At 47.9% G+C, this 18,827-nt stretch overlaps 1 protein-coding gene across 1 annotated transcript in view; it reads left to right on the forward strand.

Moving 5' to 3' along the window:
- Positions 1-13,129, forward strand: part of PIWIL2 (piwi like RNA-mediated gene silencing 2) — a 2,524,398-nt gene extending 2,511,269 nt beyond the window's left edge. Inside the window, exon 23 of the mRNA XM_069617761.1 lies at positions 12,288-13,129. Within this exon, the coding sequence (XP_069473862.1) occupies positions 12,288-12,444 (157 nt within the window). The 3' untranslated portion in view covers positions 12,445-13,129. The remainder of the gene's footprint in view (positions 1-12,287) is intronic.
- The last annotated feature ends 5,698 nt before the right edge of the window (positions 13,130-18,827 follow it).

Consider the following 18,827-nt stretch of genomic DNA (forward strand, 5'->3'; position numbering starts at 1 on the left):
TACTAGTAACCAAACACTGATCTCTGGGTCATACTGCCCCCCAGCCAATGACTGCCCTCTACCTAAGCCCCTCCTCTGGCAGCCATCTTCAGATTTTTACCGCACGTTCAAGTGTTGGGATTCCTCGTGCTATAGCTCTCGAGCTTTTACTGCGTTTTGTGTTTTTTTCGAAGTTTACTCTTATATTTTCGCCTCAAGCTCAACCGATTCTACTTCCGATCAACAGGGACCCGTTTTTGGAATTTTCAACGCCCCTCAAGGGCGAATTTCCATCGAGTTGAAGCCTACCCCGCGTGGTATGGCCCAGGACAAAGGAAACACGACGCCTGTTGGATCCAATTTGTTCAGGAGCTGCCCTGGATGCGGATTACAGAAAGTCTTCAAGGAAGATTAGCACTCCCGGTGTCTCTACTGTCTTCACGACTACAAATCGCACGTGGAGAAGGGCTGTGCGTTTTGTAAGAACATGTCCGAATGGACAATGAAGGATCGTCTCGTTCGACTCACCAACTGGCTGGAGGGGAATAGCCCAGCAACAGGTGAGAAGAGGAAGTCCGAGCGGTCTTCTAAGACCTTTGAGGGTGCTCCGGCGATGGGAGCCCAACAAAAGAGTAAGCACCGCGAGTCCACGGGCACCGCGAGCGCCGATCGGTCGGGCTCCTCGGCTGCCAGGCAGGGCGCATTATCACTGACGCCATCAACCACGAGCCAACTCTCTGGCTCGGTACAGAGGAGGTCGGAGAACCCGGGTAAGCTTCGGGAGAAGCCCCGGTCGATCCTGACGGAGACAGCCGAGGGGGAGCGAGGCGGTGACCCTCCCCCAGAGGTGAAGGCCTCAGGCGCGTCCAAGGTTGTGAAGGCCCTGATTCACCCGTCTAAGGCCTCGATTGAAGGAGTCGTGGCGGCCTGTTGAAACCTATGGAGGCTTCCCCAGTGGAGACAGCTCCAGGGGCTAGAGTTTCCCTGCCACCCTGGAGGGAATCTTCTTTTCTGCCTATCGAGAAGACCCCCGTGAAACCCCAGCAGGAGAAAGGGAGGGGCACAGTAGACATAACAGACACGGATATCACCTCTGAGGATGAGTTGGCTAGCGTCCAAAGGATCCTGGACAGGAGAATCCAGGGCCACCCGAAGGATCCCGACGAGGCAGATGAAGAGAGCAACAGGGGAGCCGATGAGGATAGGGCCGCGGAGGGCCGCACGCCCCAGCCTTCAGCCCCGTTGCAGCCGGTACCTGTACCAGGGGACAATTCAGGAGCTATCTTGATGGCTACACAGGCCCTATGTACGGAGATGAGGACAAGGATGCCCTTATCCCCCACCGACAACCCAGCAGAGCCTGGACCGTCGGGGAGCCCGCCTAACAAGCGGAGATGAGTCCATCCTCCTCCCCCCTTCCAGCCTTCACCCCCCATCCCCTCCACCGAGGGATGAGACGGCGGCGACGACGGGGACGGACGACGACGACGGTGGTGACGACGGGATGGACCTCCCATCACCACCTCCCCAGGCCCCCTCCTCCCCCCGACGAAATTAGCTCCTTCCACGCCATGATCGCCAGGGCATCCGAGCTCTTCCAGCTCTGCCCTGAAGAACAGAAGAACAAGGGCTTCCTCTCCGAATGACGGGAGGCCAAGAGGAAGACTGTCCTCTCAGTCCTGCTACTGGACAACATCTGCAACGAGGGGCTGGCACTCCTGAAGAACCCGGCCACGGCTCCCGCTAGGAGAGACCGGTACGAGAAGAAGTACTGTGGCCAGGACTCTGCCCCTATGTGCCTCAGAGCACAGCCGACCCCGGATTTGGTGGTCTCTGCGGTGGCCAAGAAGAAATTGGCGGGAGCGATGGCCTCAACTTCTACATCCCCCCGGATGGTGAGGGGAAGAAGCTGGACGCCATTGGGACGACGGGTCATCTCATTGGCGGCAACGACTATCAAAGCAGCCAACGCCCTCACGGTCGTGGTGCGCTACGACAGGGAGCTGTGGTTCAAGATCGCTCCACTGCTGGACTTCCTCCTGGACGACAAGAGTGTTGAGGCCCTGGAAATCCTACAGGAAGGCGAGGTGGCGTCAGACCACGCCATTATGGTGGCAACGGACATCGCTGACACCGGCTTTAATCAGATGGGCAGCAGTGTTTGCCTTTGCCAGTGCCTATGGCTCAAGTCCACCGACTTCCACTAGGACGTGCAGACCTAGGTTCTGGACATGCCTTTCGACGGGGACAACCTGTTCGGCAAGACAGTGGACGAGTCACTGCAGGCCATCAAGGCAGACACCGAGACGGCTCGGGCGTGGGTGTTCTTCAACAACGATGGCCGTCCTTTTGGAACTCCGGAGGCAAGCAAGGTGCCTCCAAAGGATTTGGCGGCGGTTCCTTGTCGTACAGCCAAGCGGCCCGCTCCTCGTTGCAGGAAGCCTACACAGGACGCAGCAAGACAGGAGGATCGCGTCGTCATCGCCAAGGCGGCAAGCCCGCAACGAAGCAGGACTGAACCGGCCGTGGTGTCGGGCCCCCACCCGAGCACCCCGGTGGAAGGCCGGCTGGAAAAATTTGTCGGCGTGTGGGAGTCCATCTGCACTGACCTTTGGGTGCTAGATGCCCAGGCCCGCGGGCACACGCTGGAATTTCAGAGAAGGTGTCCCCATATACCAGCCATGGCCAGGAAGGAAAACCATGTCCCACAACTACTCCTGGAGGTACGAGCGATGCTAAGAAAGGGGGCCATAGAACTTGTCCCAAAAAGGCTCCGGGGCTCTGGAGTGTACTTGCGCTACTGCCTCCTCCAGAAGAAGACCGGCAGTTGGCGACCCATCCTGGACCTTCGTCGTCTAAACAAGTACATCAAGTCTCAGAAATTCCAGATGGTCACCCTCCAGCACGTCCTGGGATAGCTGGAGGAAGGCGACTTCCTATCGTCGCTGGACTTGGAGGATGCCTACTTCCACATCCCCTTTCTAAAGGAACATCGCAATTTCCTACGATTCGTGGTCCAGGGGCAGTACTATCAGTTCAAGGCCCTTCCCTTCGGATTGAAATCGGCACCCAGGTTATTCACCAAGTGCCTGGCACCAGTGGCGGTGCGGCTGCACCTGCAGGGGATCCACGTCTACCCCTACCTGGATGACTGGCTCCCACTTGGTACCGTCGCAAGTCGCCCTGTTCCTGGGAGCCAGACTCGACACAGTGGCACGATTGGCTTCACCGTCTGAGGAAAGGACGAAGGCCGTCCTGGGCAAGGTACAACGGCTGTTGACCATGGACATGTCCAGGGTGAGGGCCATCAAGTCCCTACTCGGCATGATGTCTTTGTGTATCTACCTCGTGCGCCTATTCAGACTGCGGATGCGACCACTGCAGGAGTTCCTCGACACCCATTGGATGCAAGCGGCAGGCAGTTTCGAAGACAGGATCTCACTCAACGAGACTTTCTGCCAAGCGATCCGGTGGTGGGGCACCCGCACGCATCTAGCGGCGGGTATGGACTTCCAGACCCCGGCACATCGGGAAACGGTGACGACAGACGCCTCCCTGGAGGGATTGGGAGCGCACACCGGAGATCTCCATGCAGGAGGCCTTTGGCTCCCGGAGGAGAGGTCACTACACATCAATGTCCTGGAGCTCAGAGCCGTGTTTTGGGTCCTCAGGTCATTCCTTCCGTCCTTCAAGGGCAAGGTGGTAAGGGTCTTCACCGACAACACCACCACAATGTTCTACATCCGGAATCAGGGGGGCACCAGATCCCCAGCCCTATCCAAGGAAACGCAGGATCTGTGGCACTGGGCCGTCGCCCAAGGGATGTTTCTGGTACCCTTCCATCTGGCAGGAATAAAGAACACCATCGCCGACTCACTAAGCAGGGAGCTGCGCTTGTGCCACGAGTCGGAGCTGGGGCAGGATCAAGTGGATCTCCTATTCCTTCGATGGGGCAATCCCCAGATCGACCTATTTGCGACAGCGACGAACGCCAAGTGCCAGAGGTTCGCCAGCAGGTTTCCCCAGCTGCGGAGCATGGGCGATGCCTCCTCATTCCCCTGGGATGGCCTGTTCCTGTATGCGTTCCCACCGTTGCTGTTGCTGCTGCGACTCATCAGCCAACTCAGACCGTCCTGGTGCAGGATGATCCTCGTCGCACCGGCGTGGCCGAGGCAGATTTGGTTCCCGGACCTTCTGGACATGTCAGCGTCCCCCCCCCCAGTCAAACTGCCGACGGACGCGGATCTTCTTGCCAGAGAAGGTGGCGCCATTCTCCACCACGATCCGGGGTCGCTGAACCTGCAGGCCTGGCTCCTGCAGCACTAGAGTTCGGAGGGTACGATATCCCGGCAGACTGCAAGGAGGTGCTTGCAAAGGCCAGGGCGTCCTCGACTCTAAAGTGTTATGGAGACAAATGGAAGAGGTTCTCTGTCTGGTGCAGTGCACAGAAGATTAACCCTCTGCGGATTACGGCTCCTCAAGTGCTGCCGTACTTACTATCGCTGGCCAAGGCGGGGCTGGCACATGCCTCCATCAAGATTCATTTGGTGGCTATCTCCTGCTACACCAAAACTCTGGGGCGGTCATCTCTGTAGTCTCATCACCTGGTGAAGGAGTTCATGAAAGGTCTGTTCCGATCGTTCCAGCTGGTGAAGGCCCCGCCGTGGGAACTCAACGTGGTGCTGACCAGGCTCATGGGGCCGCCATTCGAGCCGCTGCATTCGGCACCGTTGAAGTTCCTGTCGTGGAAGACAGCGTTTCTTGTGGCCATCACCTCTGCACGACGAGTGGGAGAGATCCAGGCCCTCTCCTGTAAACCTCCATACCTGACATTTGACGAGACAAGGGTGGTGCTGAGGACGCACCCCTCCTTTATGCCCAAGGTGCCGTTGGACTTCCATCTCAACAAGCCCTTCGTGTTACCTGTTTTCTTCCCGTCGCCGGCTGAGAGGACTTTGCACTCGCTGGATGTGGCTAGAGCGCTAAAGTTCAACGTGGACCGCACGAAGAGTTTTCGGAAGACATCACAGCTGTTTGTGAACTTTGGACCTGTGAACCAAGGGAAGGCCATCTTGAAGGCTTCCATTTCCAATGGCTTTCCGGCTGCATCATGCACTGTCAACGAGAGCGATCGCTGCTACCATGGCGTTCCTCTCTGGTGTGCCCCTGCTGGAAATCTGCAGGGCTGCTACGTGGAAGTCGACGCACACCTTCACTATATTTTACTGCGTCAACCAGGATTCCAGGAAGGAGTCCAGAGTCAGCCAGGCAGTGCTGCCCCACCTGTTCGCCTGAAGGTGAGCCTGGTGAGGAGGTAAGAGATGCTTAAAGTTGAGTTGTTGAAATGCTTAATGTTGAGCCTTGCCACCTCCCGTGGTTGTGCATGTGTGTACTGCTATGTATTCTTGTATTCATGAGCATGTGAATCCATGCCAGACCCCATGCTGGAGAAGGAACAAGTTACTTACCTGTAACTGTTGTTCTCCAGCATGGGTCTGGCATGGATTCACATGCGAACCCTCCCGCCTACCCCTCTGCGGCTCTTCTCTTGGTCCTACTGCCACTTTAGGTGCTACCAAATCTGATCATGGCTGCCAGAGGAGGGGCTTAGGTAGAGGGCAGTCATTGGCTGGGGACAGTATGACCCAGAGATCAGTGATCAGTTACTAGTAGAAAGACTGTTAGAAACGAAACTGATGTTTTCTTTACCGAGGATTCCCAGCCTGACGACGGGGAATATTTATGAGCATGTGAATCCATGCCAGACCCATGCTGGAGAACAACAGTTTCAGGTAAGTAACTTGTTCCTTTGCTCGGAGTGATGGAGTAGTGATAACTGATGAGATGGGAATCGAGGAAGTATTCTACGATTTCTACGCTGCCCTCTACGCCCGCCAAAGCACTACCACAGAGGAAGAAATTGACCGGTAGCTGACTAAAATACCCACCACACTATTATCTAATGCACAGGTTCCCAACCTTTTGTGTGCAATGAGCAACATTTGTAAATCAAATGAAATGATAAACATCACATTTTCGACTGAACACATCGGTGCTCAGTTAGCGGACAAATGATTGCACATACTAGAAATGTAATCAACTTAGGCTGCTTATAGAACATTTTAATTTGCAGTACTTAATAATTTCTATACCACATGCAATTAAAGTAAAGGAAATTTGCAAAGTCTTTTCGACGTTAAGTGGTTGTTTACCGGAAATGTTCAGGAAATCGAGTGGTCAGTAGTCTTAGACACATAGGATCAGTCAAGTTGTTCAAAAATATAGTAGGACTAAATAAAAATTACCAGGGGTTTTAAGTTCACGAGCGAAATATTTTAAAGGCATTTAGCGAATATGTTTGGAGAATAGAGTTGGTAACAAATGGACCACTGATTTATAGGTGTATTTTGAGGTTCTGCCCGGGGAAGTTCTGTGATCTTTAGTGGCAAATGGTGCACTTCTATGCATACAGGATCAGCAATAGCATTCCACAGTCATCGATTACTGTATTGTGGATTATTTTTTCTTCAGGAATATTATGAAATTTTGCATTTCTGTTTGAACAAAGAGTGAACACTATCCTCTTGAGTTAATTTCCAATGGCCAGGGTAGGCACCACAAAGATGTCTGACAGCCAGAGGGGCTGGTTGCCGATGCCTAAGCTCAACAAGGAGGCATTGGAAAGAATTACTAAATCACAAGAAATTAAGATATTCTCATAAAATTGTTAAGAGGCCAAAACGAAAGTGTCAGTTTGAGTCTTTGTTTGAAACTATCTGGCAAACAGCATCCCCAAGTTCAGGAGGTCCAGGTTATACAAAGCCTCCGTCCAAAATACCTTCAGCTATCCCTCCACAAATACCTCCCCTCTCGAGCTTTTTGCTCCTCTACCTCTAACTCCCTCAGGGTCAGTCGTTTTTCAAAGAAACCAGCTGGGGGTAGATCTCCGTCTTCGGCTGGGGCCTCCCTCTGGAACAGCCTCCCTGCCACTCTAAAACTTGAGGAGAACCATCTCTGGTTCCGGAAGCATCTCAAGACCTTCCTCTTTGCTTCTGCCTTCACTCCCCCTCTCCCCTGCTGATCTGTTCTCTCTTGGCACAGTGCACCTGGTCATCCTCTGTCCTCCAAGCCCAGGTACATGCTCACCCTGCCACCCTCCCGGACTGGCTCCGTGCCACCCCTAGCACTGGGGTCTGTATCTGTACCCATGCAACCCCCCCACCCCTTTTTTCTTCCTGCACTTATCAGACCTACCCTGTCTGCTGCCTGAAACCCAGTACTTGCCACTTGCTGGCTGCACTACTGCTTTTTGTTGCCTTTATTATTTATTTATTATGTATCTGTTTCTCCTTTGCTGCGCACTTTCCACTTCCCCCCTTCCATGCACTTTTCCCCTCCCCCTCTCCCATGCACTTGCACGTTCTCAATGTCACTGGGTCTAGTAAGATCGTTGTTTTAAAATATCAATTTTGCTCCTGGGTAAACAGACAGCACACTCTTCCCCAGGTCAGTGCTTTTTTGGCATCAATGCCACAGATAACGAGTACTTCTGCGTCCATTGATCTGTAGATGTTTCATACACTAGCTGTAACCTGTGTTAGAGATTTCGGCTACCCTGTTACAAGTACTGCATTATGTATGTTTTACATTCAAGCTCCACATCGAATACGGAAAATTACATTCCCCAAATGTGTTATAGTGGACAAATCTCACCTCCCTCTGTGCCTCGGTTCTTAGATCTGGTTGAAATGAGAGCACCTGGAAACACTGGTGTTAGACGCATCTGACGGTCGCCTGCCATCACTTCCTGTGGTGTCACTTGGGGGCAGGGTCAAATGACATCACATCCTGTGATTTCATTGGAGGTCAAAGGCCAAGTGATATCACTTCTGCTATCCCTGGCATTTTGATGAAATTACGTCACTGCAGCCTAGCTTTCCAGGGGAGAGTTCCCTCCAGGGGAGAAGTGACGTCATCCCATGATTTGCACAGGAGACAAGATTTGAAGCTTGTAGATATGCCTTTTGAGGGACATTATCTCTTTGTGTATAAGGCTGAATCCTTAAAGAGGTTTTTCATCTTAGGCCACTGCAAAATCTTTGGGTCTGGTAGTGCAACAATCCTCTGCTCCCTCTAGCATGTGTAGAGTATTTCAGCCCTCCACCTCCCATACAATTGTGAAAGAGGTCTAGCACCCTCTGAGAAGCAGCAACCACGCTGTTTCCCAGACGTCGGCCAGAGGAGCTTCCATGGGAGGAACTGTTGCCCTTGCTGTGTCCTCTGCCACCTCATGTGAAATTAGTCCCCAGTGAGAGGGAGAATTTCCTGGTTCGACTCGGAATGGTGTTGCACCATGTCCAGTGCTTGGTCCTTGCATGTCTTTAACCAGGGACATTGTCTCCCTCTCAATCAGGGCCCTCCAGGCGATACTCCTTCCAGCCCTCTTTTGCTTCCGGGCCCTCTTCTTTTGGAGGACATTAGTCCACTTTTGGCAAAGGTCGCAATCAAACTGTTAACATGCTCGTAACAAGGCAGAGGATGGTGTTCAGTTTACTTTCTGGTTCCAAAGCAGGGCAGAGACTTGCATCACATACTAGGTTTGAGGCTACTGCATTTGTACCTGCACAAGGAAAAATTCAAAATGTTTACTCTGGCCCAGATCCTTCAAGCCCATGATTGACAGGACCGGTTGGTGTCACGGTATCTTCGGATTCCCGTTTACATGTTCTTATTCATATTAAGCTCAGGAAGTACGTGAGATTTGTTGTGGACGGACCATTGCACCTACGTGTTCAAAGTCCTGCCATTAGGTCAGTCTTCGGCACCCAGGGTTTTCACCAGGCTGCTAACAGTGGTCACAGCTCGTATCAGAAGAGAAAGCATTTGTCTTTCCCGACCTGAATGACTGGATCGTCCGAGCTCGCAGCCCAGCCCAAGCATTGGCACACTTGTTCTGTACGTGCAGCCTGTCACAAAGTTTGGGTTTCTCCCTGAACTTAAAGAAGTCTCATGTTTCATAGGGATTTATAAGGGTGATCTTTGACATTCACCTGGGCAGAGCGTTCATACCTGAGTATCGAGTGGCGATCATCTTCGGTATGGTGCAAATACTCCTATCACAGGAACAAGTTCCGGTCTCATCCTTCCTGCGCCTATTTGGTCATGTTGCCTACATTCTGGTGGTTACATAGGCCTGACTGCAATTTAGAAAGCTTCGGTTGCTCCGATGTTGCCAGTGGTCTGTTTCAGGGGAACATGTCAGACCTTTTGCAGGTCTTGAGCAGAGTTTCTCAAAACCTTGCACGGTGGTCCCTGCGAGACAACTTGTTGAAGACAGCATTGCTTCAGCAACCCTAGCCTCCGCTAACTGTTCACTGATGCGTCTTTGAAAGGTGAGGGCGTTCACCTGTCGGATCTGAGCTCATCAACTTGCTACAATTGAGGGCAACCAGGCTAACCCTGGTTACCTTCCTCCCCTCTGTGAAAGGTAAGTGTGCTGGTTTTATCGGAATAACAGAGTAGCCATGAACTACCTCAACAAGTGAAGTAATGCAGTGTCCTTGCCTCTGTGCAGAGAAGCAATACGACTGTGGTCGTGGGCTTTAGAGATCGACGTGTCTCTGACGGCAGTTCATCTTGCCGGAATAAAGAAAGTCGTAGTGGATGCCTTGAGCAGACAGTCTTTGGCCTCCCACATTTTGGTGTCTGCCAGGAAGCTCTGAAGGAGATATTTTCACGCTGGGGCGGAATCTTCAGGTGAACCTCTTTGCTTCCAGCATGAACAGGAGTTGTTCTGCTCCAGGGAATTTCCTTGGCAGAGAGTTCTGGGGAAGCACTGATGGTTGACTGGACATTCAACCTCCACTATGCATTCCTGTCAATCCAAGTCATTCTCCTGATTCTCATGAGACTATGCCTGTTTGGGACCGTGTTGTGTTTGATCGTTCCGAACTGGTTTTCAAAATGTCCATCTGCCCTTCCTGGAGCTTGCCAAAGAGAGTGGATCTGCTCTCCCAATCGTAGAGGTAGGTAATACATCCAACCTGCAGTCGACCGAACCTTTGTGCTTGGTCTGCTGGGAAACTGCGATACAAAGAGTGAACATTTTCACAGCATTTGAGGCCCGCAACTAAGTCTAATTTGGCCTGCAGAGGATGTAAATTCTTCAACTTTGTGCAGCAAGAGGCATCTGAACACTTTCATCTGTCCTAAATCCTCTGTTTTGGATTTTTTGTTTGGTTTTCTTGACTCTGAAAAGTGCCTGCTGATCGGCACTGTAAAGTTGTACCTGGCCTGTTTTCAAAAGGACCCCTGAGCAAGGTTTCTTCACAGGTCCTACTGTTTGTTTGAAAGATTGTATAATCAGTTTCCACCACGCCAGTTTGTAGTTCTGGTTTTGTATTTACATTTATTGTTAACATTCCTTTTGACAAGGGGCTCGGACAAGGGGCGTACATGTGGAGGGTTCTGCCGCTTCCAAGCACGGAGGTTCAGGCAGCCGGACCGTTCGCCGACCCAACATTGGCACAAGCAGCAAAGGGGGTTGGGGCGAATAAGGGCTTTTTCTCTGCAACGGCCTCAAGAAGGCATGACATGCCCCTCCAGGTCCACGTCTCTTGTGGGGGGCAGGCTTGCTCTCCATGCAGAGTTCTGCCGTCAGAATTTCCCGTACCCCTGGATCCTCTCCGTAGTATCCACGGGGTACCGCCTACCTATCCCTGCCTCTCCTCCCTCCTCCCCTCTTCCCCTCCACAGATTGGGACAGCAACTCTTTTGGCGTAGATCCGGTCGCTCGACCAAGGGCTTCTGCAAGTTGGACGCACTGTTTGTCACCTTCGGCGGATCAAGGCCAGGGTATCAGGCATCCAAGGCCTCTATAGCACGATGGTTGGTCTCTGCCATCAAGGAGGCATATGAGGGGCAGCATAAACCACTTCCGCCTAACATGCACGCCCATGTGGTCAGAGCCAAGGCCACGGCCATCGCATTCCAACGGCAGGTTCTGTGGCAAGTCATAAGCAGGGCGGCCACCTGGGGCACCCCTTTGGCTTTCTGCCAGCATTACTGTTTGGACGCCGGCTCTAGATCAGACGGGGCTTTCAGACAGGTGGTTCGCAGGAACCTGTTTGCTTAAGGAGGGTCTCCTCTCCACCTTGGGGCTACACTCATTTGTAATCACCCATACAGTATGGAGGAAAGGGGACGGGACGTAAGAGTAATTATAAATTACTCACCGTAGTGACTAACATACTCTTAGTCCTAGTCCCCTTTCCTCCATACGTCCCACCATCCCCCCCCCCCCCTAATTGAACTGGTGTCATTAGGCAATGTTAAATTATTGTCGACGCGTCTATGGGAACTGAGGTGTGGCGCCGGAGCCAGGGCGGCGCATGCTCCCAGGGCCGCACCCCTGTGCTCCTCTAAATTTAATGGGGAAGAACATTTTTTTCTGGTGCAAAAGGTTCTCTCTCCCGTCCCTAGGTAGGGACGCCCATACAGGGGACTAAGGACTAAGAGTATGTTACGGTATAATTTACTGCTTGGATTTCCTTTCAGGGAAGAATGCAAGCTTCGGCAGAGCGGGCCTTCAGAGATTTCTGCTTTAATTGGTCTCCTCTTGCCTCCACATTTACGCACTGCTTTGGGAGTCTATCATTGATGTGGAATCCATGGAAGGAGACTTCATTAGAAGAACAAAGGACTCTCCTGTTTGTAATGTTCTTTCTTATTGATGTTCCTACCACAGATTCCTCATCGCCCTCCCAACATGCTCCTCTTGGCGGATAGCTAGTACACCTTCATGAGTTCTGCCGCCGCTCTGCAAAAGAGTGCTAAGTGAAAAGGCGGAACTGGGGTCATGGAGCACAGAATCTCGATATGTATTGCCACTGACTACTTGCCCGGAGCCTAGATGCATCGGGTGGCGTCATGCTGTGGTGGCTAAAAAGCGTCTAAAGATCAGCTGCACTGGAAATAGAATATCGTAGATGAGGATTCCGTGGAAGGAACATAAATCGGGAAGAACATTACTGAGGGGTTAATAATTTGAATATTTCATGTTCTTTTGTGCACACTCAGGTCTGGTCTCTTCTGTGTGGATATTGCCTTGTGTGGGGCAAGAGAGACTATGGAGTAGGCGTACATAAGTAGCCAGAGTGAGTAACTTGCACTTTATTTGACCAGGTGGCTTTTGTGTTGATGTTTTTTAAGAAGACAATCTGCAAATACCTCAATGTGGCGAATGCTCACTGTTGCTTTAAGTAAACGTGCACTAATACTTTCTCTCTGCTTTGTGTGCTTGCTTACAGACTAACATTCAAGCTTTGCCACATGTACTGGAACTGGCCAGGTACCATACGTGTTCCCGCTCCATGTAAATATGCCCATAAACTGGCCTACCTCTCAGGGCAGGTACTGCACCATGAACCAGCCATCCAGCTCTGCGAGAAGTTATTCTTCCTATGAACGGATCACCTGGGAAGCATTCCAGAGCAGTCTTGTGTTGGAAACCCAGCCTGGAGAAACAAGCCTAGTTAATCCACAGCAATCCTGAATACGTTTTTCCGTTTACATTCCCACCAATGTAGGCTCCATGGTATGGAGGCATTTCTGACCTAACCAGAAAAAAGAAATCATGTAACTGTTATTTTAGTCCTTTTATGAAAATTTTTTAGGGTTCCCAATCTTGCTGTTTTTTTTTTTAAGAGCATCATTGTTCATACACAATATCAAGATGGGCATGACAGATCTCTGAGCGTTGATTCAATTTCTTTTTGTCATTTGTTTAATATAAATTTCGCCTTAGAGCTCCACTTGTGCATGGTATTGGCTTCACATTTCCTGTGTGTGTTTTTATGTTTTTGTACTGAGGAAGGAAAATATTAAAACCTGAGGTTTTACAACTTCTGAAGGGGGTGGTCTTTGGGCCTGCATGTACCTATAGTGTTCCCTTGCTGGGGCCCATGATTGTCGTAAATGTGTGCAGTCGTAGGCCAGTCTATCCCTCCGACAAACATTTAGTGGATAGCCTGACCTTCCTTCGTCAAGGCCACCAGCATCTTGCCAAAAGCAAGCCAACAATGATATTTTCTCTTGTATGTTGTTGCTTTCTTTACTTAGCAATTTCATTGCATGCTTGTAGACCTGAAAATTATGCGATCAAATGTGTGTTCAGTTTGGCACATACTTCCTGCATCCTAGAGATAATCTTGGGATCTGCTTAAATTCTGAGTAATCTATACATTTTCAAATTGCATTTTACTTGGCATTTTTTTAAATTGTAACATTGAGTTAACAAACGCTTCGCAAGCTGCTACTTAGTACACATGTGATTGCTAGTTGACTACTAGCAGTCGCACGGATGTCGCCACAACTTCATCTCACAGCTAATCTGGGAATGCATGGAGCTTTTCAGCAACACAATGCCATGAAACCGAATTTGGTTGCAAAGAAATTGTGTTGATCTTTATTTCTGATCATTTCCTTTTGTACTTAAATTACTTGAGACTGAACTTGATCACCAACCTAACACTGCCCCTTGATTCCTCACTACTTTTGTTCTAGATTTTTTCCTGGGCCTTATTGATTTCAGTCACATCTTTTTGTTGCTGCCACTCTTGATAGAAAGCATTTTTGTATTAATCCCTTTTCTTTAATGAGAGATTCCCTTTGGAAACGGTTGAGCTTTCCCTGTCAGTCTTGTTGTAGAGAAAAATGTTTTTTATCTTCCAAGTCAACCGATTCGTTCAACCGCCAAATGATGCTGTTAGGGTAGCAACATCAAAGACAACGCACCTCACTTTCCTAATTATTTTAATGATGCACCATTTCTGTCACGTGGTTAATCCACTTTTGTTGATGCCTATCTCCTATCAATCTGTCCCTTAACTAGTGTGTTCCCTTCTTCCTTTCACATCCGGTTACTCCTTGGGATGGGAAGTTCTGTTGTGTACTCTTTGTGTTAAGTTCCTGATGTCTCTTGCCATGACCCCCTTCCAATTTACATGGTACTCTTATCAGCTGCTCTCTTTATAGACATCTGTGTTAGACCTCACACTTATATGTTTTTAAATGTATTCTCTTCAAGTACTTCTCTGCACTATTTTTTGAATATATGTGCCTTATAAGTGCACCATCTACTTTTACATAAATTCCTACTGGGCTCGTATTTCAACATTTGTCAAATGATTTGAGCTATGGATGCCCAAGTAAAGGGTCTTAGTTATGCTTTGGGTAATACAGTACCCCTATATGTGTTAAGATAGAAAGATTTTCAGTTCCTCGATGCCGCTTGTCTGTGTATGTACTTTTCTGCCCCTATAGCCATTTTTGTTTTCCTTCTTTCTTAGAGCACGATATTGTCAACTTGAAGCCGATCTAGGACTTTCTCCCCTTAGTTTGTTTGTAATTTTTGTGAGTCTTTATTATTGTCTACTAGGTTCTCTATGTAGTGAGCATTGTCGCTGAGAGACATCAATGTGCTTTCCTTCTGGACTTCATCTTGAAAAGGAGAATGTGTCTGGAGTCAGGCTGCTGTGATCAGAACTATTGGGCACTGTCAGAAGTCTACATCCCTCTTTTCCTGTGTCTCCTATTAGCCATTTAGAAAGAAAATTATTATTCCCAATTGTTTGCAAGTACTTCCTAGTAGTCAGAAAATACAGGGTGACACAAATAGATGCACTGATTCCTCAGGCATCGTGTAAAGCACGATTGGTGCTACAGTAAGTCAGTTCTAGGCAGCCACCTATGACGTCTTCAGCCAGAAATGCCTGATTGCCCCCACAAACATCAAATCTGGCACCATTGCAAGGGAGGGGGTTGGGAGGATTTTAAAAGGAAACTTCCCATAAAGTGGCATAAACACTTGCACTGCCCTTGCCTAAAGATTTTGCTGCCATGGATAGGCTTCAACCATATTCCCAAACAGGGTCTATCAGGTTCTGCTTTAATGCCTTTGCTTGCATCACACTCAACAATTATTACTGGTTTAATGGAGATTATAGCACTACCATCTCAGAGTTCCATTTACTTTTCCTATTTTCCTTGTTCAGTGCGCAAATAAGTTTCCTTCCAACTCCCTGAAAATTGTTTCCTTTGCCTCTTTTCACCCAACCAGCATGAGGGGTGAGTATTCAACAGATGCCTTGGTGGCACCTTTACTACCAGCTGAACCAATGGTGAGTATTTGTATGAATTAATGATTTCAAAGGATAAAGCAGTTTAGTACAAGTCCCCTTCAGCTTCTCACTACCCCTTCACTAAAGTGAAGAACTATCTTGTACTAATTTTCTGCACTAATTTACTTCTCTGGGTACTGTGCTTGACGCCTGCATCAAGTGTTTGGAACTGTGTGCCCATTTCATTTCTGTCTCTCAGGCCATATAGTGATTTTCTCTCTAGTTTAGTTTTTCTTGGTTTTTAGTTTCCATTTTTTCTTGGAGTTTAGCAAGTCTTATACTATACCCCATGCTGTGACCCCCCCCCCCCCACCAGGTACTGATTTCATTTGCTTGAATTGTGATATTGAGAGTCTAGGTCTTTTTTTCCTGGATTCCTCCTGTGACATGGAGCACACCCCTGGTTTCATCCCAAAAAGACCATATCCAAGAAAACTGGACTCTGAGTAAGGTGGAGCCAAAGGCGGCTCCTGCATTCTTCCCCAATACAGGTCTGGGTTCCATGTTCTGCGGAAATATTTTGTCCACTAGCTTGGTGATTCTATTGTCTTCATCCTTTGGTTTACTAGCCATGGAACGTCCTCATTCAAAGGATAGAAACCGAGCATTGTGCACAGCATATAGAACAAAGCTTGCAATTTGCATGCATCAGCATGCCCTGCAGCTTTATTTACCTGCATAGCTTTTTCTCAATGCAACCTCCTTACATCCATAAATGGGGTTGTATGTTAATGACAGCTGCTCCTTTTTTATCAGACAAGGACAAGCAACAATCATTTTGGTAGTACTTCGAAAATGTAGTCTTTGTAAATAACCGCTTTCGTATGGTGACCTTTACTGGATATGTTTTTGAAGTTTGAAGTCTAACCACCCTAATAAGTGCTCCAAGTACATGTGAAGCGTTTCAGGTAGAACAATAAAGAACCTGTTGCAGCAGTCATTCTCAAAGCTTGCATCCAACAGAAGTTTTTAGACTGAATTATGAGGAAATTAAAGGGAAGAAAAAAACCTATTTAGCGACCCCTTACCTCATAATATCTTTTTAGATATGGGGGTCTGCAATCCTTGCCTCTCCAGATGCTTTGGACTATAATTCCCTTCAGCCCTAGCTAGCATAGTCAATGGTGAGTAATCCCAGGTGTCGTACTCTAAAAATTGTGTGAGTCGTAGGTCGCAGACCTCCTGTTCTAGATAATGTTTTGAGTAGAGAAGGACTGTCCAAGCCAGGAGCCATGAAATTGTCCATTTCGTTGAAGCTGATGCCTCCGTTGCCAGTATGGCCTAACACTGGATAGCATTCCAAGTTGATCATTCACCCTCATTCTCCCAGTTTATCACAATGCTAACACATTTCACAAGCAAATGTGTGGCAAGATTGGCATCCTAGCCTTGCAAACTAAATAGTCCTGAAGTGGTGCCTTGTTGCTTCAGAGTTTCCCCCTGCAAGAGGACCAGGTACCACTCAACAGTTGCTATAAAAAATATAGTTCAATGAGTCTTGAACCAATTGGTTATCGCCTCCCCTCTATCTCGCAGGAATTGATCTGGGAACAACCTTCATTGATGTGAGGGTAATGTTTTTTTAGCATGTCAAATGACAGGATGAGCAGGAATTGTCCTTTTGGAGGAGCATCTTCTTTGCCCTCATTTGTCTTCATTTCTGGATAGTAGTCCAGATTGTCTGCCAACACAGGTTTCTGAGGGAATTGGGCCTCGGTAACTAAGACTTAGGCTATTAGATTCTCATGAAATTCGTTAGCCCACATTGACCAAGTCACCAAGATTGTTCTATGGGGATATTTAGTCACTGGGTCTGTCGGGTGCTGCTGTGCTTGACACCCTCATGAGTAGTAGTTAGTTACCTGTGCTACGCAGCACCAATAAAATGATTTATTGTATACAAGCACTAGATAAGGGGACTTTACATTACTCTCAAATCAATGGTACTTATCAGAGTCTTTGGCCTTTGACCACAATCTACTCTTTACCAGGGCCCAAGAATGCACCTATGTATTCAATGGATGCCTAGTTGTGTTGTGTCTTGTGTTCATTTCCACCTTTTTCTGTTGCTTCACTTATAGTAGTTTGTATCCAGCCTATTCTGAAACAATCAAACTGCAGTGGATTTTATCCTGTAGCATTTCACCAGCAAAGGTTTGGAAAGCAGCAACATGGAAGAATTCACTTTACTCTTTAAGGTATTGCTTTGTCCCAGAAGCTGCTTGTTATTCAGAAGCAAGTCAAGCAACAATGCAAACCTCTTCAGATAATTTCTTATTCCTTGATACGCTCCTTCCAGATTCTTTATGCTTATGGTTCTTTTATAGCAAGCATGTGGTTCTGTTAAAAAAAAAAAAAAAAGAAATAGACCAATATTGTGCAAGCCTGTACCAACCATCCTATAGCCATATGCTACAACTTAAATATGTATAGCTTGGAGGCGAGGAAGTGAATGTGTGGGCATGCAAAATGGTATATTATGTTACAAAAAAGAATTTTTCTGCCCTTTTTTATTTCAGTTCAGCGTTAAATAGACAAATGTCCTTTTGATGTGTTCTTGTGAGATCGCTGCTGTATTCCTCTGTTCAGAATTGAGTTCTGCCAAGTATGTGTTCGGTTTGTCCTTTGTGACTCAGGCTACAATTGTTTTGAGGAGAGAGGAGGTGGTGACAGTGAAGTCGGGACAATCGTCGCAGAGCAGACGCTGCATAGTGACTGAGTAAATGGTTAAATGTTTAAACGATTCAAATGTACCACTTTAAACAAAGTTACACTAAATAAACATCCCTTTAAAGGACTCAATACAATTACAGTAAACTTTGAATACCAAAAGAAAGTCAGAATAATCGAAGAGTTGAGACTTGAGCGCATGTGTCGGGAAAGTTGAAGGAGTAACATCCAGAAGTTATTATTGTCATTTTGAGTTTTTATACCTCGATAAACATGTCTGGATCGGTATCAAATGTCATACAAAGCATGAAAATGGCACAACAATTTGACTAAAGTACTTTTGTCTTTATATCATTGTGCACTCAAAATTGCTTATCAAGTAGAACAGTTATCCGTCACATTGTGGACATCACAGGCTATACGGATTGATATTGTAAACAAATAATCAAATTGATTTACAGTGAGACTTGTATTGTAAGTCTTGTACAATCACATTCACATTGTGACAATTCTGTTTTCATCATAAGTCTGCAGAGTAGTGGAGTGGGTAACTTTCATGGAAGCAGGGGACAGTATGAGGTTAAAGCAGCAGGGATTATGCATATTCCTTAAATTAGAACTAGCAAGATATTCTAAATATAGCCCCACCTTTTGGGAGACTGGGGATACCAAATTTGCATAGGTGGTTAAGTATCTGAAATGTCTGTGCGTTCCTGGAACTAGCTAATAGCCTAAGTAATGAAGGCATATTGGTTAACATATTTCCAAGGACTAAAACTGAAATGGACAGGTGAGTAACCGCCGTGTGTGATCATAGTGCCTTAGAGATAAGTAGGGTCTATGATGTTAAGCTTACAAGGAAATGGGAATACCACTTGAAATCCTCCTTATCAAAATCATTTCAGAAGGGATCTATGATTGCTGCGCATTCAATATGTAATCCATATGACCACGGCTCCTTGAATTATCTTGTGCACCTGACCTTTCTCTTAGTGAGAA

Source organism: Ambystoma mexicanum, chromosome 10 (assembly GCF_040938575.1).
Source record: "Ambystoma mexicanum isolate Mex_15411 chromosome 10, UKY_AmexF1_1, whole genome shotgun sequence".
NCBI lineage: Eukaryota > Metazoa > Chordata > Amphibia > Caudata > Ambystomatidae > Ambystoma > Ambystoma mexicanum.